General features: G+C 36.3%; 1 protein-coding gene across 2 annotated transcripts; it reads right to left on the reverse strand.

Annotated features, from left to right (window-relative positions):
• Positions 1–15,874: 15,874 nt before the first annotated feature.
• On the reverse strand, positions 15,875–23,749 carry LOC142986644 (uncharacterized). Of its 2 annotated transcripts, XR_012960415.1 has the most exons (3): positions 22,241–23,749; positions 21,898–22,070; positions 15,875–18,252 (listed from the first exon to the last, which is right to left on the reverse strand). XR_012960415.1 is itself a non-coding variant. In XM_076135196.1 (2 exons), the coding sequence occupies exon 1, from the start codon at positions 23,263–23,265 to the stop codon at positions 22,255–22,257; it is 1,011 nt and encodes a 336-aa protein (XP_075991311.1). In that variant the 5' UTR covers positions 23,266–23,749; the 3' UTR covers positions 15,875–18,252; positions 22,241–22,254. The 2 variants fall into 2 exon arrangements, 1 of the variants encoding a protein (XP_075991311.1); XM_076135196.1 differs by lacking the exon at positions 21,898–22,070.
• Positions 23,750–25,666: the final 1,917 nt, after the last annotated feature.

Here is a 25,666-nt window from a genome sequence, read left to right on the forward strand (position 1 = left end):
TGTACATATATGTCTATGGCAGCGCAATTAACGTAATGAAATTAATGGAAGAGCGCACTATCTTATGGAAGTGACATTATATTTAAGTATAGTAGCCTATCTACCCAAAGGGTTATAAAGTGTATTTTTTTTAAAACCATTATTTTGTATTTTCTTCCCGTTACTGTCTCACTGCTGGGCACGGGTTTCCTCCCAAACGATGGAGAGGTTAGGTGTTGAGTCCACTACGCTGGCCAATTACGGTCAGGTAGTTCGTATGCCCTCAAGAATCGTATTTGACAAATTTCAGGCATGCTAGGTTTCAGCACGATGTTTTCCTTTTGTTCTAACTAATTATTAGCGCAAATAATACGTATGCAACACAACTTCTGTGAATAACAAGTTAATAATTAAGTTTTCCTTAAACTAAGTTACTGAAAACCGATCTTATCTGTCTAACTGTGTGAAAAAATTACATGTTTATTATTTGGAATAACTTAGGATATTTCATATTTACCTAAGGAAGTTCTACAATATTTAATTTTCATTATTTGAAGTGTACGATGCGCAAAACGAGTGCCGTTGAATTTTGCCCCTGACTCATAAAATAATACTTGTTAGAATACAATAAGAAATTTTAAAACAAATTATACGCAAGTTAAATAGATAATGCTTGGGGCTGTCGTTCTGCCGTATCTCATTGTAATAAAGGTGACAATGGCAAATCAACTTGTTTTAAGTTAGGCCGTTTCTTACCAACGTGTCAATAATAGGGGCGATGTGTTTGTACAAGGGATATTTGTGTGTATTTATTGTTAAAATAAGTCTACCAACTGAAATTAGACGTGGAGGCTAAATCCAAATGGCAGCTGTTTGCTTTGAGTCGTTTGAGGTTGTTACTCACTGTCGATAAGTTGATCATTAAGTGGGTCATTTTGTCCTAGGGCTAATTGCGAGTGCACTTTAAAATACTTACAAACAATATTTAAAAAAATGTTTCGCGTTCATGATAATTTTCTTTTGATTTAAGTATAACAAGTGTATTCACTTAATAATTTCGTAAGACTTCTAAATTTTATGCATAAAGACCTGATTTTAAGAATTTTATAACTAAATCTATACTGAAAGCTAGTTATTGTATAATAAATATTAGTCTTCAAAGAAAGATATTTAAACTTATTCATGAATTTTTTTATTAGACCTCTACCATTTTTCCAATGTTAAGTGCTATGTAAACATATAAAGAACGCTTTTTATTTTACTACAACATATCTGAAATACCAGTAGCTGTTAGGTATGGTTGTCAGTTTTCGTTCCGAGTGATATTTAATAGGAATTCAGTGGACATGTTCACATATGACGGGGAACGAAAGTAAAACGTTGGTGCGGCGGTAAATTGAGCGAGGTGACGTCAGCCGTGCATGAGCCATGAAACTTAACTGCTTTGACGCGTTTTTCCTCGATGATTGCTCAATTAATCACCTCCCCTTTGATGTTTTACTATACTGACTGCCTCTGTAGCGCAGTGGTTGACGTCGCCACGCCTCTACTGTAGTGTGTACTGTAGTTGTGAGTTCGATTCCTAAACGCTTATTATTATGTATGCGATTCATAAATAGTTGTTTTGGGTCTGGTTTACGATGTGTCCGTTGTTTGTATGTTTGTAAAAGTCCCCACGACACAAGAGCTATTCTTAGTGCAGGAGGTGTCTTCTTATACGTTTTTCTAAATTGATTAATATTGTTTTAATGTATATATGTATGAGCGTAGTAACATTCTTATGTAAGTATCCATAGATAAGAAACATATATTTTTTAAGTCTTCTTTATTTTTCTTTCACACATTTACAGTTTATCACTTTTTTAAAATGTTAACAAATAGCTAACTATATTTACACTAATAGTTATAATATTGATAGGCAGGTAGTCGGTACGGTTCGATTCGAATATAACTAGAGGAATCTTATAGTAGACTATCTATTATAGTATATATTTTGTTAACTAGACGAAAATAATGGGCATTTTTACATATTTACTTAAGTTTTGTTATGCATAATGCACGCCATTTCAAAGGGAGTGAAGTGAAGTAGAGTTTAGGAAAGTGGAGGAACTGTATCTAAATTCATAATTTATTTATTCTCGATATTAAGAAATAGTTTAGTACATATTGTTATCATAAATCAATTATCGTGCTTCAAAATATCCCAGGATGTCCGGTTCAGGTGGTAATTCGCGATAAAGTCTTTGAAGATCTTAGTTATATTGTGTCAGATGTCATCAGTTTGTGTGAGCGTGTGTGTGTGATCGGCACAGATTCGCGACAATCGTTTGATCACTCCGGCCACATGACAGATTGATGAGGGCCATCGCCAGCACCGGCCAGAAATCGATCCTCAGTTTCCGCTCTACATTATTTATGACTTAGTTTGACAGATACCAAAATAGCATTCGCAGCAATTGGTAGATATTAATGAAAATGTAACGATGACTAATAAAATAAATAACTCTTTTAACTTTGCACTGATCAACCCTACAACTTTGAACGATAAATTTCTGCCGCAAACAAATTGTTAATACTTAAAACACCCGCCACAAGCTACAAAATACCCATCCCCATTCCATTTATTGATAGCAGATTGAATTGAAACTTCATTACAAAAAGCCGTGAGTAAAATATGCTGATCCGCAGACAGTTTCAAATTGAAACCGCATCGAAAATAGAGTTGAAAGGGGTGTTGGTCGTGGAGCGTGGTGATAACGCGGCGGCGCCACCGATGCGTGAGCGCTGATCCCTGGTTGCATGCGCTGTGCGAGCCGTGAATAGCGAACAATGTGAACAAAAATGAACAAACGCGCTAATCCCTTCATTGTTCGAGCTCGGAGCGGCCGCACTCCGCCTGCCCACACTGTAGCCCACATTATCTCCACACCCACCTACGCCGCTGACACTTGCTCATATCCAATATTTTTTATCTTGTTCAATTACTACCTGTTACACGACTACTTCTCACGCGTTCTATAAGAATGTTTTTCGTTCCAAAATTGCAATTGTTTTTACTCGATGAAGCAATTTCAAAAGACGGCTGCGAGGTTAAGTTTCGCACTGAAAAGTTTTATTTCAGTAAAGTCTTTTAGTTCTTTAGGCTTATTATCTTTCAAAACTACTTATCGTCAGAAATAAATGATGTTTGATAAAGGTCTATGTTTGTTTAACAAACGACTTCAGTGAACGTTCGTCCCGGAGGAATTCATTAACGTTCGACATTACAATAAAATTCTGGTATTAAAAACTTGGTCGTATTGAGAAGTAAGTTTGTTGGAACATTTGAAAGATAATACTGCTAATACGATGGTAATAAGGGTCTTGGGAGCCGATGAATGTTCGCAAAAAACAGGGTCCGGACGCCCAGGATGCATGGTGTCAAAATGACAAGCTATTTTATGACAGCCCCACGGTTGAAAAGTTTACAGACTTCGTTGATTTGCAGATCAACTTGTCCAAATATTTGAACTTATTATTAAAAAGTGTATTTTAAACATTCATTAACGCTTCATTTTGATTATTCAACATATTTTAATTGTATTAAGATCATATTTTTTATAGCTAAAACTAGGTTATCAAGGGTGTCTTGACCAAGTAAATTAGTTCTCTTAGCTTGATTGAGCTCTATGATGCTCTACATTATCTTTCTTGCCTCTAGTCGTGTAACATTTTATTTATAAGTTGCTTGAAAACTTACTATTTCATCTTATAAGTTTGACTCATTATTACGTTGAATCTGTTTTCCAATTCGACTCATTGGTTAACGTACTGCGTGCTTTGGTAATTACAAGCTGCCTTACACCACCATCGGTAATTGAATAGATAACAATAATTAGATCTATTTTATTCTATTGTAGTCCCCAAACCTTCAAGAAAAACGATTTACTTGCAACTATCGATGGATAAAAAAAATAAAAAGGTAGGAGCTCAATATTTCTATCTTAAACAGAGACCACCTATAATAAAATAAAAAAGTTACTTTATTGTTAACAAATTGAATTAAATCGGATGCAAAAAACCAATCGTTTAGAAATTGTAAATAAAACGTTTTGTTGTAAAAAAGGTTGCAAAAATATTGTGCTGACATGGTCTGCGAGCGAGCATTATTCTGTGACGTCAGAAGGTCGAAAGTCGAAGTTATTTTAGTTGGAAGTAGTGAAGTTTACTTGGTGATCGATATATTGTTAGTTTTTGCGGATTATAGGTATCCGTGTATTGTGTTCCCCGCGGGCACAGTGGCGCGCGAGGTGGATTATTCGCCGCATTACCCCGGGGTGCGGATTTTATTCTGTATGTCGACCTGAAAATTGTTGCGCATTTAGATGTCAGTATTATGTGCACGCACAATTTAGACAACGATCCTTATTGTGATTATTGATTTGTGATAACATTCTTTGTTAGCTTTGCAGAGGTTTATTTAATAACTGGGGATTCTGCAAACGTTATTAGGAAGTTAAAAGTTTCGACATGACATTCTCTGCAAATGCTAAGACTGATGTAGACTTTATTATTACCGCTTTTTATGAAACGTACTAAGTAAGAATATAATATATTTGTACCTAAATGGTGGTTTAGCCTGTTACTCATAAAGGTAAAATAAAGTTGGAGTTAAAAAAATTAAAAACGCAAGGAAAGGTAACCTCACTCAGTGAACGACATAATTTGGTGTTCCGGATTTACGACTTCCAGATTGCGTAAAAACACATCTATAACAAACTAAACAAACACAGGCGCGCGCGCAGCCGTCTATAAAGCGCAAGTTATCCACATTTAATTACATTCTGGTATTTTTGTAAGTACGCCCGGACCGCCGGCGGCGACGAGCGCCGCGGTGGTCAACTTCTACTTCTATCTTCTGTCTACCACCAAACACGATTTTCAAACATATTGCTTATGTATGTTGAATTTTTGTTGGCTTTCATTTATTTTTTTCGTATGTCAGCTCTCTCGCAAATTAGCTAATTGTATCCCAAATTCATCTCTACTAAAAAGTACGCTAGATTTTACTATGAAATCCAATTAACTTCAGCGTGTGAATAAACATTTTGAGTTTTCGTATTTTGAACACATTCAAAGGATTTATAAACTACAGTAAACCTAGTCCTAAAATATTAAGAAAGTCTTTCATAAAAGCTCGGATTATGGTTAATTTATGACCAGAGACATTTTATTCGAGAATTTATTGTTAGTGTTTCGCGGTCAAAACTTACGCGGTGTTATTTTAAAAGTAATCAAAACATTGTCGGCAATTTAATCACTTGTAAAACACCATCAAAATACAACCGGCAAACTCGAATCCCGTTTAATCTTTATGTCACAATATCAAGTAAACTATGTTTTTACAAACATTTTCGTTATTTTGTGCATTTGATATATCTTTTACATTCTCGTTCTCTCGTCCAATTACTACGTTATTTATCATGAAAATAGAAACGGAAAAGTAATCGTGATTGTTCATTTGTTAACATTTTGACTCTTATTAAATTAACACATTTCACAGAATTTGTGAACCACATCTACGCTTTATTAATATTATGTAAAATGAGTCACACCAATGATTTTTGTTATGAGCATATTTAAAAACTAGGTACTTCAAGGATAAAAAATCTGTTTTTATTTTTTTCGTATCTTCAAAAATGACCGAGATATTAAACGTCAAAGTATGGCCTTCGCGCCAAACTCCGGCGAACCGGCCGCACGGACGTGTGACGTCATCTCGTGACACTGCTATTTCGTCAGTACTTGCCGATACCTACATAGGCTCGTTGCGCTCTCGCGGTTTCGCTTTAAATAATTTGTTTTGCTTATAGTGGACAAACAAAATGGTTAGAAAATATTGTATTGTTCCTATGTGTACTAACTCCAGTGAAAAAACACCCCAAAAATTGTTTTTTTCTGTACCATGTAAACTGTTTTATATTTTTGCAAAAGACACCTAATCTAAAACTTAAAGCCCGGTTCTGATACTGTCAAGCGCAAATGTTAAATAGAAGTTTATTGCCTTTTGAACACTTCCTCAAGATCAAGATGCCATATCATGTTCATACATACCTAGCAATGAACTTCTACCTAACAGTTGATACTATTTAATAAGCAGTTCAATGACCTCACAGGCGGCGGCGAGCCGAGCGCGGCGGTTGAGTCGGCGTTGGTTTTTTGTTTTGAAAAAAGAACCCATGTTTATTAAATCTAATAATATCAAAAATTAAAATTTTAGTTTAAAGTTCTCATTACACACCCAATCATATAAGACTACCTACCTACAGAGTAGATTCATGCGTTCATATGATAGCCATCAACCTGACTAAAGGCAGAGGCAGGGGTGACAACTTTTTTTTTTTTAAATTTATTTTAAAACTATGTTTTCCAAATTTACATTTGGTAGGTACGTAACACTCATTATTTGTAATGCCAGTTCTAACAAACTTTCAATTTTATTGTTAACTACACACAAAAATATTATTAGTAGTATACGAGTTCAACTTTCTTTACCTGGGTCTAGTTGATGATTGTGTGCGTGGCGATCGAGATCGAGGATATCTTATTTTACAAAAAACACGATGATTAAATTTATAACCCATACACATACTCAGAATCTTCAGATATTAAATGCAAATCACTTTTCAAATCAAAACTCCGCATCACCCGCAGTCGAACAAGCGTGTCTGTTGCATCGTGACGTCAGCGCATAGCGAGCGAAGCAACGCAAATTTAAAAAAGCAGTGAAACTTTATAACGCTGTAACTTCGGTAATTTTGATCCGATTTTGATAAAACAAAAACTATTATTATCAGCATAAGTACACAAATTAAATGCAGTATGTTTAATAGTCATATTTTGATGTGCTGGTGTGACTCATTGTATAATAACTTGTTGATATTGTATAATATTATGTCTAAGTTTTCAGAAACTAACTCCTGCTTCTAGAGCCGACCACAATTTCTTCGAGGCAAAATTCAACTAGAGTTATTTTACATTTGAAGGTCTTTGTTCATTATAAGTTAGAGACCTGAACGTTGTTTGCGTGTTTACATTAATTCTGGTGGAAATCAAAGGCTCGCATTGAAACTTTCCTCAACATAAACAAGTAAGTTGTGCAAAGCAACCAAGCCTTTGTGAAGCATTAGCAAAAAACATCAATAAAGACTTTATTGATCTGAGTTTCCACGAGGCCGAGCGGAATGTAAATTATGATTGCCGAGACTGGCAGGAGGGGAAGTTTACCTATAGCTAAGTATATAGGGGAGAGTGGGCAAACATTTAGCTATAAACCATTTCCAACGACGCCCGAGGCGGCATTGGCCCAAACGAGGGTTGGCGGGAATAGGCAAATATTTGCCCTGAGGGCTGGGAAGCAGCCGACTAATTGTTCTTTAAATACCTCGGGCCCACCCTTCTGCAAACAATTTCCAAATCGATTTATTGATGCCGACTCCCTGCTTTTTTTCCTCAAGTGAGTACATATCTGCATATTGGTTCTCGCTGCAACGGATAGGTTAGGTACTAGGTCAATATTATTGGAACTCGACAAATATTTGGGCATACAGGTTTGTAGTGATACGCCGCGACAACGACGGATTCGTCTTATGCATTTCATTCGGTTGACTAACAATTAGTCGATTTCGAAGATAGTAGATACTTGGACAGCAGATGGGCTGAGAAGTTCCCGATCGTTTCTTCCTGTTTCGTTTCAACATAATGTTTCTATTATTATACACTGACAAAAACATAGTTCCCACTATTTTAAATTTAACATGAAAAATGGAATGTGAAGCCAGCATTAGCACGCGATCAGTTCGACGTGTGTTCCACTATCAGCGCGGCTATTTCCATCTCGTACATCTATTTGTCACGTATGTCTAATTTGTGTTACTTATGTTGATGTAAAGATTTATTGTCGGAATCGTGTGGAACTTCATTATCAAATATAACGAACGAGAATATCAGTATGACGTGGACATTGGTAATTAACAAGTAAATAGTATACGCTCATTACAGGAAAGTCACTCATCAGACATAATAGCGGCTCACAAAAATATCTCGACAGATTACATCTTATTCTTAATTTGATGGATTCATAATTGTTGCCGAATTTGTTTATTGACATTGTGAAGTTCCAATCGTGCCTATAGAGTTATTCAGGGATTATTATTTTGTATTACAAAACATAAAATTCTAAGTCAGAGTAAACTTGAAGGTATAATTGGTTTGACATTATAGAAAAAATATAAGAAAGGGAACTTTAGAAGGTAAGAAATTACATAAGCCGTTTTGCGACACAAGCATATAATATGAAATGGTACAACATGAACGTGGATGTTAAGTGCAACTCAACGTTAACTAACAAAAGAACGTGCAAACTGCGAACTGATCAAAGTGATCGGAATTATAACGTAAACTCCCTTGAACATTGCGTATAATAGTAACGTATTACACGCACCTATGTATTTTTGTTTAAAAACTTATTCGACAGTCGGCCGACCGACACGTTGTGTATGTAAACTACTAAACTTTTGACAGGTTTCCTTCCTCCGCTAAACTTGAGGAGAAAAATACAGCACCGGGTATCTGAAAACATATTTATGATTTCATTATTATAAACAATTTCCCTCGTTTTAAAACGTATTCCATTCAGATAACTCTAATTATTTTACTATTTTGATTCTGATTCCTTTACCGACACGTCGTAGCGTAACCTTCATGTTAATCTCTCTTGATTAGAGTGACAAAACAGTGACCCTGACTAAAATCACTCGTGCGCGTCCAGAACAATATGAAGCTTCTACAAAAGATATCCCCAAAGTGTGTTCAGAAATGATATGGAGTGGTGTTATACGGCAATGAAAGAAGTTAAAATAACTTGCGGCATTGCACTCGGGTCCATATGGGCCGTGTCTCGGACTACCCTTTCTGGGGCCACTATTTTTGTAATGACAGTTCGCAGGCGGTCGGACGGCGCGGGCGCTCGGCGCTCACGACCGTTTCAGGGAAACACCTAATTGTGTTGTAGCCGCCACACTTGATGAATGAACAGATATTTACATTTTGTTTTATTTATAACAAAATACAGCTCGACCTATTACCGACTGCTCTACGGTTAATGTTCAACTTTTACTTTGTCTGTCTTACTCTGTTTACCATTGCTCCCTTGAGCTATTGAAATTTTGCGCTTATAAAATAATTAATATTGAAGGACGTGGACAAGAACTAAGAGTAAAATAGATTAGCAGTTTGCAATATTTCTTAAAGTTCGTTATGTTCTTCGTCGATTTGTAGAAACGTAAGACGACGGATCTTTAAGCAGACAGGCAAAATTCTGAAGTCGTTTAACGATAGGGTTTCTGAAATCCATATCTGAAATAAATCTAACATTTACAAATCACGTTTAACGTTTGAAGTTTAATAACAACATATTATATAAAAACTTGTGCATGATATATTCGCGACATATTTACGACGGGCCGTTGTATTGCGTGTCTGTCCGTACACATCACCGATCTCACGGTTATGTAAACGTTACTAAGTCAAGGATTAATAGTAAAGTTTATTTTAAAACGTCTTTATTTATTTACTCAACAAGTGCTTAGTAATGTAAATGTAAACTAAAACGTGTAGGGAGCGATACCCGAGTCCGGGGCCGAGAGCTGAGCCCGGTGGCATGCCGACTATTGCCGACGCGCCGACGGCTGCGCCCTGTCATTTCCGACATGTGTTATACTTTTTAACGTTCTAAATATCATTTGTACAAAATCCCAGCAGTCGATCACATTTGTGAGTAATTCTGTCTGACACAGAAAGCGATAAAACAATTTTATTTATCAACCGAAATGCTTTATTTCATTAAATACAAGTTTGTACTTCTAAGTTAACACTGTCCATAATTTTGTTTAATTCATTTAATTTCCGAGCCGAACCGGGGCCGGTTTCGTGCCAAATTAGATTCGATAAACTAAATATTTATCGAACTTTCGATATAAACGTAGTAGGAGGTGAGATAGCCGTCAAATCAAATTGCTTTTCGACTAGACTGCGGGTGGCTGTGGCGTACGTTTCTCGGATTTCCAATGCTGAGATTTTAATGCGATTACAAATAGGAAATCTATTAAGCCGCTGTTAAATAAGTTTCAGATAGTATGCTAGACGAATATATTCTGAGATATTTTAGTGAGTTGCAATTACGCAGGGCGTTTTACTTACCGATTAATTTCTTTTTTTTGAATTCTTTAAAAGCTCATAATATTAATAGCAGATTGTTAGAGACTTGAAAAGAGAGAAATATGACGGTACAATGAACACAGCTTTGTAACGAAGTAGGGATTTAGGTATCAAAGCAATCCCGTTTTTTTCAATGCCTGGATTATTATTTATTTATTTAAGGGTCTATGTAGTGAACGTATGGGAACTAAAACTGAACTGTCAATAGGCTGACTGACAGATCTGACAAAGGGGCGTTGTGGAGGGGAACGGACCACCGACATAGGGAGGCCCCGCCACTTTAGATAACAATGCATTTTCATTGGGGTTGGGGCTACGTTCATCATTTTCCTCGGTCCCAAAGGGTCTGTATTCTTCAATATTTAAGCTTCAGTTAGCACTTAACGTATTAACAGTAAATAATATTATGTGTATTATAATAGCTGTCTCAAAAATAAATATTTGAAAGAACATAAAATATTAGGTCGGGGAAAAAGTCTTTTCGCATTATAGTATGTATGAACTTGTAATAAAACCTCTTTGGCTTCAAGAATCATAAATGAGTACACGGTTCGTTAGGTTTCTTTTAGTGAGCTCGTGAGGTAACCAAATATCGAGCTTTTTTGTGTAGAGAAAAGATTTTATTACAAGTTTATACATACTATAATGCGAAAAGACTTTTTCCCAGACCTAATAGATTCCAGTAATGATGGAAATCACTTGGTGAACGAAACAACTGTAAATTTATCCAGCTATGATCACATCTATAGCCAAAGTCTGTAATTTACAATTGACAAAATATGCTCCCAAATAACCAAGCCAAGTTTCACTATAAGATTTCAAAAGATTAAGTCTATTTGTTCTCTTTCAAATAAAGAGTTCGCTGTTGTTTAAAATGTACAGTTAGTGTTGTAAAGAATATATTTAGAATTTTATACGTGAACAATATTAAATGCGGCATAAGTTATTGTTTAATCGGGACTTTGTGGATACGTCGAAGCTCGTTGTAATATCAACCCCCGGTCGTAACTCAAGCGAGCGGATTATTTTCTTATATGTTCGAGTATGATACATGAGTGCGCTCAGATGCTTACCGTTCCGGTGCATCGCGACTATTAGAGGCATTGGATAAACAAAGGATTAAATTATCGCGTTAAGACAGAGATAATCCACACAGATGAGTTGGTTGTTGACCTCCGATCCCCAGGAAAGTAATGCTCTGACTCACTGCGAGGTATTTTAAAGATAGGAGCACTGAAAATATGTTCTCCCCGAACAGTAGCTGCTATGAATGATAACAGAACTTACTGCTACGTACTACTAACACATTTTGTTATTATGTATGTTTGTACACGTAACTGTACTCTGTTTTGGTGACTCATTGTCACTGTCGACTGTTTTTTTGGATACGATTAATTTCCCTCTCATTCCGGTAGGGACTTATGTCCAGATGGGACAGTTTGGCTTAAATACTATTAATGAACATAATATTATTATCTCGATCTTGTCATAATCAGGCAGTCTAATTTTGGTAGGAAATTCATGATCGCATCGTACATTCAGGAGTAATTAGAGGAATTATTTTATGAAAGTAAGTAGTTTACATACTTTAATGCGTATTGCGTACGTGTGGAGTAAATATTTTAGACATTTTCTTTTTATATTGCATTTTTCGTAGTTTTATTGCTCTGGTTTCAGAATACAATGACGGATAAATAAGCAAGCAATAGGTAACACTTCGTTATAATCGAAGATTGTTCTAATTCTGTTATTATAACAGCAAGTATTCATTTAATTTATTGTGTTGTAGAAATATAACTTTCAGGGGCAATTGCTTGGAACGGAAATCCCTTGAATTTTAGACTTACTAACTTATAATCCTAAGCGAACCGAAAAAACATATTTGAACTAGGTTTAGAAATTAGTTCTAATTCATTTTAAAATCATATAAAAAGGTGGGTTTGTTTACAATTTTAACACAACGGTCAAGTGTTATTTAAAAAGACACGCAACTAATTATTGAAATTAAAGATAGAATCATAATTTCACGGTTAATAAAATTCACTACACAAATGAATAATAACCCAAATAAAATAATATTTAATTTAGTTTTAAAGGACTTATGCAGAGACATAGGACTCCACTTGGTTCAAGCTTTGCAACCGCTGAAGTTTAATCCACATTTCTTCATCTTTCCAAACGTTCCCTTCAGTTGCGAATAATATGGGCCAAATTTTTTGAATATCGCCAATGTTTTAAATATAACCACATATTTTTTGGATTCATAGATGATTCCAAATCGACACAAATCTAAGCCTGTACACAGGATTCAGGACATTCCGAAGTCCTTTAAGTCTTAAGTATTATGTCAGTCGCATTCCAGTGCCGGAACAAATCACTGAAATGGAGTCTTACTAGAATAATAACGTTCTATGAATGCATCATTTCTTAATGATTTTCTATTATTACGTGTGCGCGGTATAAGATTGATTCAAGACACAAATGTTCCGTGACTTGCAAATTAATAACGTCACATAACATCACAATATTTGCTTAACAATCTATATTTAATCCAAGATAATATTGTAATACCACTGAAATAATATAAAACGAAGCTCAAAAGCTAATACGAATGAAATCCTTAAACCGAGTTGAAAGTTTAAACAAATTGGACGATCATACTTACTTCATTCATGTTGAAAAATGAGAATCGCACACATTTGCGGCGCTTCTCCGGCCTGGTATTGTGTTATTACAAGAGCATGGTTACGTAAACCTACCTGTTTGTACGAGACTTAACATTTTAAACAAATAGAATTTGTGCCAATATCAACACGGGTGTTGTAGAAAAACAATAAACATCGGTTCATTGACCGATACAGTGAATGTTCTGCCAAAATAAGCACCCCTTACCTTCCACAATGTGTAACGAAATGTGAATGTGAACTTGGAACATTACCTTCGGTCACAAATTATAATAATACTCTAAACTTACGTGAAATATTCTAAAAGTCATGTGTGTCTTTTTAGGATTTCCTAATATATTTTTAATTCTAATATTATGCGTAGTACATAGAGTTAATTCAATCTCGAATGTAATACCTGTCTCGCATCATTTGAGCTTCCTGCCTGGTAGAGTGTGGTTTCCAGGACTGTATCAAAGAAAAAAATAACTCTTAATAAAGCATACAGTTAGTAGGCAACAAAATCATATTATTCACAGCCCAGTTCTACGCATTGCTGAGTATAGGCCTGACTTTTATTATCTTTACCACGTTTCCGATCCTGTACTTATCACATCCAGGCATGGCCCGTGCTTTTCGTAATAATGACCACTATGATCTTATTTAATTTTGAAAGATCGTAAAAAACTAGTGAAATATTAAGAGTTTCACAAAAGATTTAATTTAAATATTTTGCTCTTTTAGTAATTTGTGGTTGAGTGTTATTTTAGCGCAGAAGGCGAGATGACATCTACGCGGGTGGTGGCCGTCATATTGAAGAATCCGCCAGTAAATGACGAAACCTCTCGACTTTGTGGACGGCGCGGGCGACCAGCGTAACCTGACCTCTCTGCTCAAGTATCCTCATGAATCAACGGACAAATAAGTTGGATCGGCGTGTCAGCGCGGCTGGTGGCACAGCCTCATTGTAGTGACCAAGCTCGGCTTCTTGTCGACACTTGTTGTTTTTTTAGTCAACATCGGAATGCAACATGTCACTTGTATCAAAATCAAAGCTTCTCGTAATATATGGTTGTTATTTTTGGAATTAAATATTATAATTTTCTGTATTTTGTACTGCATAAGTAAAGAATGCTAGGGTCTGCTAATATTAAAAAAAATAACTATTTCGTTACTCAAATACCTGTCTATTAAGATAAAGAATAGTGTAGTAGTTTCATTACCAAATCTTCCTCAACACCGTCTTTGCATACGTCGATGGCATAAGTGTCAAGGTTTTTGAGTCTACATAATTATTATCTCTGAAAAGTGGAATACGTTAAAGAGAGTTATAATTTTAGCAAAATGATCATAAATTTAATTTTCAATAAAAAAATTATAAGCTATCCATATCTATACAGTAAAGTGTAAACTTACGTAATGTAGAGTCGTCATTTATCCATAGTCTTTGGAGCTTTTCATCGTCACACTTTTTCATCGTCGAGAAAATGATAATGATAATCAGAAGCTTTCAAACAAATACTGATTTTAAATACTTTTCATATAATGTTTTATTTGATTTCTTTAACTTATTATTAGAAATATCAGTTACTTTGTATTTTACGACATTTATGTATTCAGGACAGTACTACGAAGCGACACTATTAGTCAATACTGTGAACAACAGCAGAAGATATAAACCATAGCTTATTTCAATCGGATAATTAAAGTATTTCCAAAAAAATCTCGACATCGTATAACAAGTAAGTATTCCCGACTACCTACTTGCCCGCCTAATTTTATTGACATGTTTTTTCAATGGCTACGTTTCGATTTGTAAAAAATGTGTGTACAAACGTTTGATTGAGTGATGATTCGATAAAATCAGTTTCGTATCGGATCGGACGAGTGGCCACTTGTGCGTTTCGTTTCATTCACACTACAAACAAGCTAAAATTATTACTCACTAACGAACGGCCTGACACACCGCACTTCTACTTTATTCCGAGAAATAGCCATTTAATGAAATCTCGACACCTTAACAATTATTTTATGAGTGAGCTCTTCGATGAATACTTTGATTTTGTCGTATGGAAATTTGTGGATGCCTCTTCTTAAAATTGTTTGAAATATACGTACATTAACGGTCTTATTCATAAAAAACCTTACAGAGGGTTTAATTATTATCGCTTTTATAACTTTTTTGTTAAGTAAATTGATTTTTAATTGGTTCAACTCGCTCCAATCGTTTCATTTTCACCTTTTCAAAATGCATTTGTTTCAAGTAGAGTGTTTTATTTTATTGTGTGTAATATTTAACGTATAGGTGATATAATATTCGTAAGGGATATCTAGTGACGTTAAAAAAAAAGATTTTCGATTAATAAATAGTAATAATAACTTTATTTCTGAATTAATTGGGTAGCTAGTCAAAAGCAATAAATAAATCCGAAGCTATCACATAGATTGAGACATAGGCCTAAAGTATGAACCAACCACTTGGTAAAATTGTGGGTGTAATGTTAATGCTGTCCCATAGTCGTACTTGCAGAGATGAATTCAAGTTTTGCTTTTCGATGAAAGTGATGCAACTCAGATGTGGCCACCAGCCACCTGCTCTCGTTGAAGTTCTCTCCCAGCCTGGGATCCTATGAGTAGGAACCAAGTGTAACTGTGTAGTGTAACGCCTAATGAACATAGTGCAAAGGCTTAAATATAATGCCCTTAGGCTTGATTTAGCTAGATATTTGATATCGGTTACCAATATTAAGTACTTAAACCGTTTGCGCTTGCGAGTTTGACGTAATGCGAGTTTCGCTCGCGGTGAAAACCGGGTTATACGATTGTGATGTGAAGTAAAAATTGCTATGGAAAGTATAGTATGTTATATTGCTTCGCCACTATGTGACTGAGCGAAGTGTAAAAACTTAGTATAACTTATGTTCAAGGTTGTCAAAAGGGTAAAATAAAAAACACAAGTCATCGTCGATATGCTAAATACAAATAAACATTTATTATTAAATACATTTATGTACACACGATTACGATAATTATCACAAAGTTATTAGCTAATAGGTAGGTCGTCTAAATTTCCACTATTTACGAATATAAATAATACAATGTAAAGTGTTACTATTTAACGTGGACATACAAATGTGCCTGTGGTAGTTTACCAATCTGCTTGTCAGCTACACTCACTGATAAAATAAATACTTAAATATCTAATTTACAGAAGTTTGGCTCTTTCACATAAATACTGTTATTAATAGACATCATAATATGCTTTACGAAGATTTTTTTAAATATTGTATGAACGGAAAACAGTTAATTTGCAGATTGAAACCAATTGTCATGTATTTTACCCATCTACATTAACAAGAACACGAAAAAACGGCAAAATGAATGAATGAATTAAGAACCCAGTAATTTTGCGAATAAGTTAATTGGTACAATACGCCACTACTGCCAATGAATTTCTTTTGAAGGTATTATATCTAATAGAGTTACAGACCTCTACAACTGCGCTACGAATAGGCTACAGCTGCTACACTGCGTAGCATGCGTCGATGGGTCCACAACTTTAAAGATAAACTGTCAACTTACGTCATTAGGTACACAAATACAGGATTATTAATTCAAGCTAATTACATACGTTGGGATATTATTCGATAAAAGAGCTAACGTAAATTGCCATCATAAAAAAAAAATTGTCCAATGTTCACTCATTCGCAAAATGGATTCAAATTGCAATTTTGTTAACCATCAATACAATATAATTGTTTTGTTTTTTACTATACCGTATTTATAATGAATCTGAACGTGTCCTTGTTACATATTACATCTAAAGGCTAAGCTTAACAATATTATGATTAACATACATATAGTACGTACATATTTTACTTACTACAATCTTTAGAACGTACACTTTTATATGAACTGGTTTTTATTCCCAATGTTTTGAGCTCGAGTTGCAAAAGACAGTTAGAAAGAGCGGACGACTGAAGGATGTGAGATTTTTTTATCATTATTATTCCGCGTCACTCCTTGGTCATAAGACCTCTTTTATAATAAAGAGATCAAATATAGAATGTTTGAATGGTTTAAACGTAGAACATACGGGTAGGTAGAGCCTTGATGGTAGTAAATTAGTTAAGAGCCTGGCAAAATGTGTTGGCAAAACGTTCAAAATACACTCGAATTAATAAGATTCTTAAAGTAATTACCGCCCAAGCGTCACTATGTCCGAAAATATTTTTCAAATAGACACGCTAACGTTTATCCCATGAGTACATTTTGGGCCACAAATATTACTTTAGTGAACATACTTATTGCATAAAAACCTTATTTACAAACTCATCAACAATGTTCTACCTATTTATTGATTTGCTCCTAGTCATAATATTAATTCTTTAGAAGGAAAGAGACGAAACACAGTTCTGACGATGCTACTCGTATACGGCTATAATTTCAGTTCGTTAATTGTAGAAGTGACTATTATCTGTAATAGCTGTGTACTGAGGAATATTGTGATCTCTACTTTAAATATTAATTGTATGTACTGTACAGAATAATTAGCATTTTGAAGCATTCGAAGCAAAGAAGTTAAAGATATGAATGTGCACTAGTATCTAAGAATTTTCTCCTAAGATCTGACTTTACAATGTACCGTCGTACAGTTACTAGTAGTACAATATTGTCTCTTACAATATTTTGGCCAGAAGTAGCAGACTAGAATAACGGCACGTCCACTTACAATTTCACATCTCTATTTTCACACAGCTGTTTCTACAATAGAAAACCTCTATATTTATAACTATTTACATTGACCTACACATAGTTGCTTACAGATGAAACGGTTCGTAAGTACTATTTTATGACATAATACTGCTTAAAAGGTAATACTGAAATGTGCATATATGGGGGCCTACCTACATTTAACGGTGATTCTTATTACACCGAGCCGGTCCCGCGTTATCGTAGCCGCGCTATTGTACAGCCGTATTTTCATTTCGACACTGACTAAGTTCGGCTGTGACTCTACGAGTGAGCGGTTCCAGCCCGGTGTCATACGAATAATACCTGAAAGCTATTTAATATCGGAATTGTCGGATTTCGTCTTATCAATAATTATATTATGTTCACAGCTGAACGAATATAATACATACTAAAATAAGTCTTCTGGCACTATCGATGGTCGATTCTGACGAGAGACTCGCACGATAGCGCGAACGTGAACCGTATAGTTCTGAACTTTATGCGCACCACTAGTAAAGTCTTAACAGACTGAACAGTTTATTACGCGGCCATATCATCGAGAAATGATAATCTTTCTCCCCTGCACTCGGCCTCCCGCTGTCTTCTTATTCCGCCATACCTGAGGACAAGGGAAATTAACATTAATTCAAACTAGCCTAATGGTTATGTGTGGATGCTTACTCGAGCATAGGCGATATTAGTAACGTTATGTCGATGACTTGTGTTTCATACAACCGATAAAGTTCTGTGCAAATCAGTCACATCCTCATGGCCTTTTTTATCCAACTCGTAGCTCGGTTTCGATAAAACGTTTTGAGTATTTTTTCACATATCATCACACGTCATTTGTTGAGATACGAATAAGTATCACTTTTTTAAAGTACATTTATTTATTGTAAGACTTCCTAGTTGATCGTTTCTACTCAAAGGAAGATTTTGTACGCCATACACGCTATGCCGCAAGCAAAAAATAATAATTTATTTGTACTTAGAGAATCTACAGATATGTTACTTTTTCTATGAGTATTTGTGACGCAAGTGCTAATAAAGTTAGAGACAGAGGCTTTCGCGCAGCTGTATACTGATAAACGTCACTGAACGATGTCATTTTTTAATTAGATTATTATGTACCTACCTAGTTACAGAGAATCGCGACTTATAAAACAACAGTCCTTCGATTTAACTTTATACTTTTAACGATACGTACCCGCTACCGCAAAGTACCGTAAAAACGTAATAGGTACTCGTAGAAGAGCAATATGAATATACTTATACGAATTTAAGCTATGAATAGAAAATAATGATTTTTGGATTATTTAATCTTCTCCTCTTTTAAACGGCTACAGAAAATGACTGTTATATTTTGTGAGAGTAGAGATAAAATTCCGTTTCGCACGAAATCCGGAAGTGACTTTGGAGATTATTTTTTGCAAACTGATAAAAATGTTAATAACTTAAGCTGAGCTTACAACTTCCGTAGTGTTATCGGTCATTGAATAGATTTATTGGATTAACGGTAGACTATTCTTTGTAATTATGTTTAATTGATTTTGTCAAGACGCCATCTAGTGATTCAATAAGAAAATGTAAATCTATTTGTCTTTATTAAAATGATGTATGTTTTAAATAGCTTTTAAAATGGTTACTTTAATTAAATAACGAGTTAAGATGAGGTTTTACAAGTTGTTTGTTAAACACACTACTTGACGCAAATTAAAGTACGTCTGACTTTGAAACACTACTTATAAAGTTAAGCAGTTGGAATAAAGTCGTACAAGATCACGAGGCAAAGCGCGGTTCATGTTTGAACAGTCGACCTTATTAGAAATATTAGTAGAGTAATGATAAATTAAAAGAACTTGAGGTAGTACACTAGTACAACTACCTCAAGTTCTTTTAATTCATCATTCATCACACACATCAAATAGGTAGAGCTATGTAATATTTTGCTGTTCGACTGCTGGGTCTGGTCCCCAAGGAGGATAGGCGGTTAGACCATAATAAGTCCACGCTAAGTGTGAGGTTCCGAAATCCTTTAGGAATCTTTTTTTACTCTCAGATGTGAATTTTTTCTCACGGTGTTTTCCATAACACAGTCTTTATTTTCCATAAAATAAAACAATGATGTAGATGAGAACGAAATAAGAAAGAAAAGTGCCTTAGAGGTATAAAAAAAAGAATGAATATTTTGAGCATCAGACGACTAGGCGTCGCTTTAGAGGGTTATGGGACCAACAGAAACAAAAGGGACAGACCCAAACCATAGAATAAATATTAAGAAAAAAATGTTGAATGGTCAATTGAGTTTTTACATACGTTAATTATTTTATGTGGAGAGAAATCATTATGCCTAGATTGAATAAAGTAAAATAAGTAAATTTATAACATTCGTATTAGAAAAGACAATAATGAGATTGATGCTTATTTGAAAAAAAAAATCTAAACAGTTATGAAAGTTAAGCAATTTAGTAAAGCGTAACGAATTATATTTTCATGTTTTTTAATTTGTACTTTGCCGAATCAATCAAAGAAGAGACGAAAATTTCACTAAGTATCAAGTAAAGTGTACTAAATAGCCATTAGGTACTTTAATGAGTCATTATCGTTTACTTACTGATGGTTGAGGAGTACCTGTTAAAAGTATCTTGTTTATTTTCGTTTAATGAGTAGAGAAATCGTCTCGCTACGGCTCTTGACGACTTATCGAAGTTCCCTTCCAAAGCCATTGCTTTACAAACTGGTAAGTTGGAAATTGTTTTCAGATTTTTTTAGGCTAATTGATAGCATAACGAATTATTTTCAATGAATCCGTAGGTTAAAACTATTTATTTATTTTTAGGGTGAGAACCTACTTCGTATTTAGTTTAATGATAGTTGTTGTTACTTAACTTCAAAACTATAGTTTAAGACATACCCCTACAAGAGTATTCGAAATGAGTCCAATCGTAATAAAATAAAGTATTTCGAGGTGTCAACGATCTGGCGCTAACGTCTACACATTCCGATGTCGAAAAAACGTGAAATATCCGCCCGTGGATTTACAACATGATCATTTATTTTGTACTTGTATAACAACAATAAAACAAGAATTGCTTACAAAATAAACTTCTGCTCATTCGATAAGTATTGACCGACACATAATAAATAATACTTTATCTACATATCTATGTTTTATGGAATACAGTGGGGGCGTTAAAATATTTATAGTTTTCAATCGTAATGTTTTACGACATTGATGTTTTATGACTTACTCAGAACCTCCTACTACAGACTCTCCGCCCATAACTACGGAGATACAGTAGGTATATGATAATATATATGTTTTAACATTAAGTAGGACAATTGTTACCATTCCAAACTATTGGTGACCTTAAAAACTGTTCAATTGAATACGAAGTAAATTTCCAATGGGAGATGCAGACTCATTTATTTGTAATATTTTTTTGGAACGGTTTTCCATTTTGTTAAATGCATCTAACTTATCAGCATGAAGTACAAATTTGGAAATCTTTATTTTTGAAGAAAGCAACCCAGATCCTGGATAGCTCCTGGCTAAACGGTGGGCAACACGGATTCTTTATTGGACTCTGAGAAACCTTTACCAAAAAGACGTAACAAGTTACTTCAAGGATTAAGTTTGGTACAATATCATAGGGTCATTCCATCTACTTGTACCTATGTTATGTGCCGTCTTAAGTTTATCTAACATTAAACAGTCCAACCGAATGCTAGACTCGCAATTACAAACACCACAGTTCCCATGCATGCTTTTGTTATTTTTTCTTGTGGTTGCAACACTTGGTCACCAGATGGTCAGTTGTTTGACTGATAAAGCTTTAAAACAACGAAGACTGAATTTAATATTTCTAAGATTTAACGTCAACAAAACAAATATGCGTTTGTTTGTAACGAACAAAACACATTTCACTCAACAGTTGAGTTTTTGCACACACATTTCATTCGATTTTAAAGAGGAATTTCCGGCTATGCCGTTCAAAACATCCATAAACAAACCGAAGTGAAACCTAGAGAACGGCGCCAGTTCAACGGTTCATGCAGGCATTGTTTTGTCCAAAGCAATCCTGTCGAGAACTTCCGTGAAGCTTCTTATTGCAACGCGAAGGCTTAGAGTATTCTGCGGCGACTGCGCGCTGGTGGCGGCGGCGCGCTCGCACGCACACCGGCTCGAGCACGCACACCCTGCCCCCGTCACCACTCTTATTGTTACATCTAGTATTCTAACACATGTAAAATTTCGACATACCTATAGGTGTGAACGGAGCGGGAGGCGGCAGGGTCGGCCGCCGATCTGTAAACAGTGGTTATCGACGCGCCGCCACTTGCCTCCACGGCATCTCCGGCTACTGCGCTATATTTATCCGCTCTGGAACTGACGTGTGCGGCTAAATCCGTTCGGCGCCGAACGATGCCGGCCTCCTGCAACCACAACCACGTCACGAAGTGTCTCGATGCACACCGGCGCTCCCCCGACGGCCGCGACGGAGTGAACAACCGACTCGCACAGCGAAATTCGCGAACGCTAACTACACCAACGAAACGGGATCGCAGAGCGCAAGCAGACCAAGTTAAAATAAGTGTGTTCTCACCTGAGGGCAGTGTCTCAGTAGGACTTATGAGCTGGAGCCGGTGCGGCGGCCACGCACGCTTGGTGGTGGTAGTAGGAGGGCGCTGGCGTGCGGTAGTGGTGGTGCGGCGGCGGCGACGCTCGGTATGCGTCCGGCACCGGCGACCCGCCCCGGAAGCCCGCCAGCTGACAACTCGGCGGTTCGAACAGGTCACGGAATGCGGGTGGTAGCTGTTCGGCTGGAGGTTCCGGTGCTGCGTACCACCCTGACGTAGCTGCACGGAACTCCTCAGCGGCGAGCGAGTACGGCTGGGGCGAACAATATACGGCGGAGGCTGGAAGTCGAGGTTCACTAAAGTCATCTAGTGTATCCACCGGCTTGTCATATCTGGCACAATCGGCACCGGGTTCTCGCTTCGGCCGACATTCGAAGATGCGCGGCTTGACGTCTGGCTTCACATCGCGTTGTTGTCCGAGCGCGTCGGCCGCTGTCAGCGCCTCCTGCGCGGCGAGAGCCTCCTGCGCTTGCTGCAGCTGCTGCTGACGCTTAAGAGCCTCCTCCTTTTCTCTTAAAGCATCTTTCTTTTTGAAACGACGCCGCCGTCGCAAGTATGAACCGTTATCGAACATATTATAAGAATCGGGATCTAGAGTCCAGTAACTTCCTTTGCCAGGTTTTTTATCGTCTCTTGCCACTTTCACGAAGCACTCATTGAGGCTTAAATTATGCCTAATAGAATTTTGCCACCCTTGTTTGTTTTCCCTATAGTAAGGAAATCGCTCCATAATGAATTGGTAAATGCCATTTAGAGTAATACGTCGTTCCGGCGCATTTTGTATAGCCATAGCAATAAGTGCTATGTAAGAGTATGGTGGTTTAACCATGTCTTTGGGCGCACCGACATGTTGCTGATGGGGATGAAGGTACGGGGCTCCGTAGCCGTAGCGATATTGTTCGTAGGCATAGGGTGTGACACCCGCGGAGTAGCCGCCGGCGGCTCCACCGCGGTACGCATAGGGACTCTGTTCACCGAACAACGCGTGCATCTTGATCGTGTACGTTCACTGTCGCAACATGCTCGACCCGAAGTTGCGGAACCTTCGACACGTTGCTCTCACGGCAACAAAACGACGACTGACCGATTTTGTTTAGATTCACAACAAGGCCGGTTTACATAGCGGGGGCTAAGCGAGAGACGAATGAGCGGTAGAGTGGGCGCTGCCGGTGTCCGTGATGCGGCACAGCGGCGCTCCGCCTCCGGCGCGCCGTCCCGCTCGCACCCGTGCCCCGCGGGACTCTCCTCTCCGTCTCGCACCAGCAGTGGGGCGCCGCACGCCCAGGCAGCAGCTTGGGCGGCTCCGCCTCATTGTCACCGCACTGCCTCTACGCGGACACTCCTCACCCTAGTCCTATATCCTGACCTATTGTTCACACATCTGTCGAGTTCCTGGCATATATCCGCTTTGTTTGACTGGTCAACTCACTCTAAACAGAAACCTTTTAGCACCTAACAGACAAATCCTTACCCAGATTGTACACTTTATAAGTATCCAAATGTATCAAATTGTTACTTAGATCGGTGCAAATGTACGTACGCTATTTTAATTTAAACTTTGATAATAATTTGAGTAACTAGGTACCAGTTAGTTAGTTGTCTTTGAGTAACATTGCACTTAACTGTATTTTTGTCTAACATCTTTGTACACTTACAATAAAGTATAAGAATTTTTACTAGTTCTTGAAGATTTATTTATAAAATATTTTTAGCTATTCAAAAGGTGCTTAAAGTAACATTAAGAGTTATGATGACTACGTAAACGTTGCTTACTTAGGTGCTAGATAGATTTGAGAGCATTGAGCCTACACACTGCACAGTCGGGGAATAAAATCGGATCATTAGGTATGCAAATAGTAGTAGTATAGGGAACTGCAACCTATTTGGAATAATGTTTTATTTCTTGGAAATAAATTGCTACATAGACGAGATAGCACAATGGGAAATGTGTTAAATAATTAGGCAATTAATATACTTATTTTAAATATGCAAACAATTAAACAAAATAAAAACCAGGAACCTTAACAAAATATTATCAAAACAGTAAATTCCGAAAGCGTGAAAAGTGCAGATTATTTTGAATATCGTGGAATATATCATAACCTATGTTACAACTACATATCACATTTTGAATTCATATCACAATCACAAAAAGCAAACCGACAAAGCAATTTTAGAGTTTAAATTTCCGTAAACATTATCACAGATTGCATTCTTACATGTCTTACCGAAAAAGTTCTTTAAGTAGACGATTCATCCCGTCGAGCTGGTAGCCAAAAATGTCAAAATTTGTATTCACATGGGTTCCTATCAATAACGGCATTTTATTTAAGGTAAAAAATTTAAAATGGCCTTTATATTTATTCTGATAACTAAGTATATATTCCAAGTTAAGACTAAAGTAAAGACTACTTAACGTTAAAAAGTTTTAACTTGTAACATGTTAATAATAAAATTGTGCTTAATAAGCAATATAATGCATAGACGGAACCTTCGCTGACGCAACGTGACTTTTTTAGAGGAAATAATTAAATCGATAACTTGTTGATACAATTTAATTAACTTATCTTTGGTTGGTACTAGCATAATAAAATCTTGCATATTCGTAGAGTTTTCCAACCAACGTTTTCTATTTCGAGTTATAATAATTACTTACTTAATTTTTAATTGATCCCTGTATTAATGATAACTTCGTTGATCGACAAATCTTTATTTCTAAGTATAAATTCCGGGGTTTAAAATAAAGTAAGGCCAAAGCTTAAAAAAAGTAAAGTTGTTTAAAAGTTTGACATTTAATATGTATTGCAGAAATCGTTTCCACGGCGCCCGCTAGAGGCGCTGATCAGATTTTCATACAAAGATTGCTAGCCGGTTGTCGATAGTCGATAGTGTAGAGAATTGCGGTACTGCATAGATTTTCAAAGTGTTAACTAATAGGTGAACGACCAGCATTTTAAGTAAGTGGCGATAGCTACTCAATCCGAGCCCAAACATGATTTAATTTTCATTATTGTTTGATATTCCGATGAATGATTGATAGTGGAGTGCTGATACTATATTTGCTTAAAAATCTCAAAGCTACGAATGGAAATTAATTCTATAGACTTGTGTGGCGACTAGTCGTGCCTACTTATTGACTTAGGTTAAAAGTTTGTAATAAACTTCCATCTGCCCGCGACTCTGTGCGATTTGGCAGATTTCCTATGATCAAAAAATATTTAAGTATTATATGAGTTATGACTTATGAGTTATATGTGTGCAATGTATAAAAACGCTTCGCAGTTTTTGTGTAAAAGAGTAACCCTATATCCTCCTAACTTATTTTTACAAGCTTCTACGTAGGATAAATCGGAAATTAGAGTCAAAATAGAGCGATGTATTTTTTCAATATC

Source organism: Anticarsia gemmatalis, chromosome Z (genome assembly GCF_050436995.1).
Source record: "Anticarsia gemmatalis isolate Benzon Research Colony breed Stoneville strain chromosome Z, ilAntGemm2 primary, whole genome shotgun sequence".
In the NCBI taxonomy this organism is placed as follows: Eukaryota; Metazoa; Arthropoda; class Insecta; order Lepidoptera; family Erebidae; genus Anticarsia; species Anticarsia gemmatalis.

Coding starts and splice junctions, on each gene's coding strand:
- LOC142986644 (XM_076135196.1), bottom strand. CDS start 23,265: ATGCACGCGTTGTTCGGTGAACAGAGTCCCTATGCGTACCGCGGTGGA.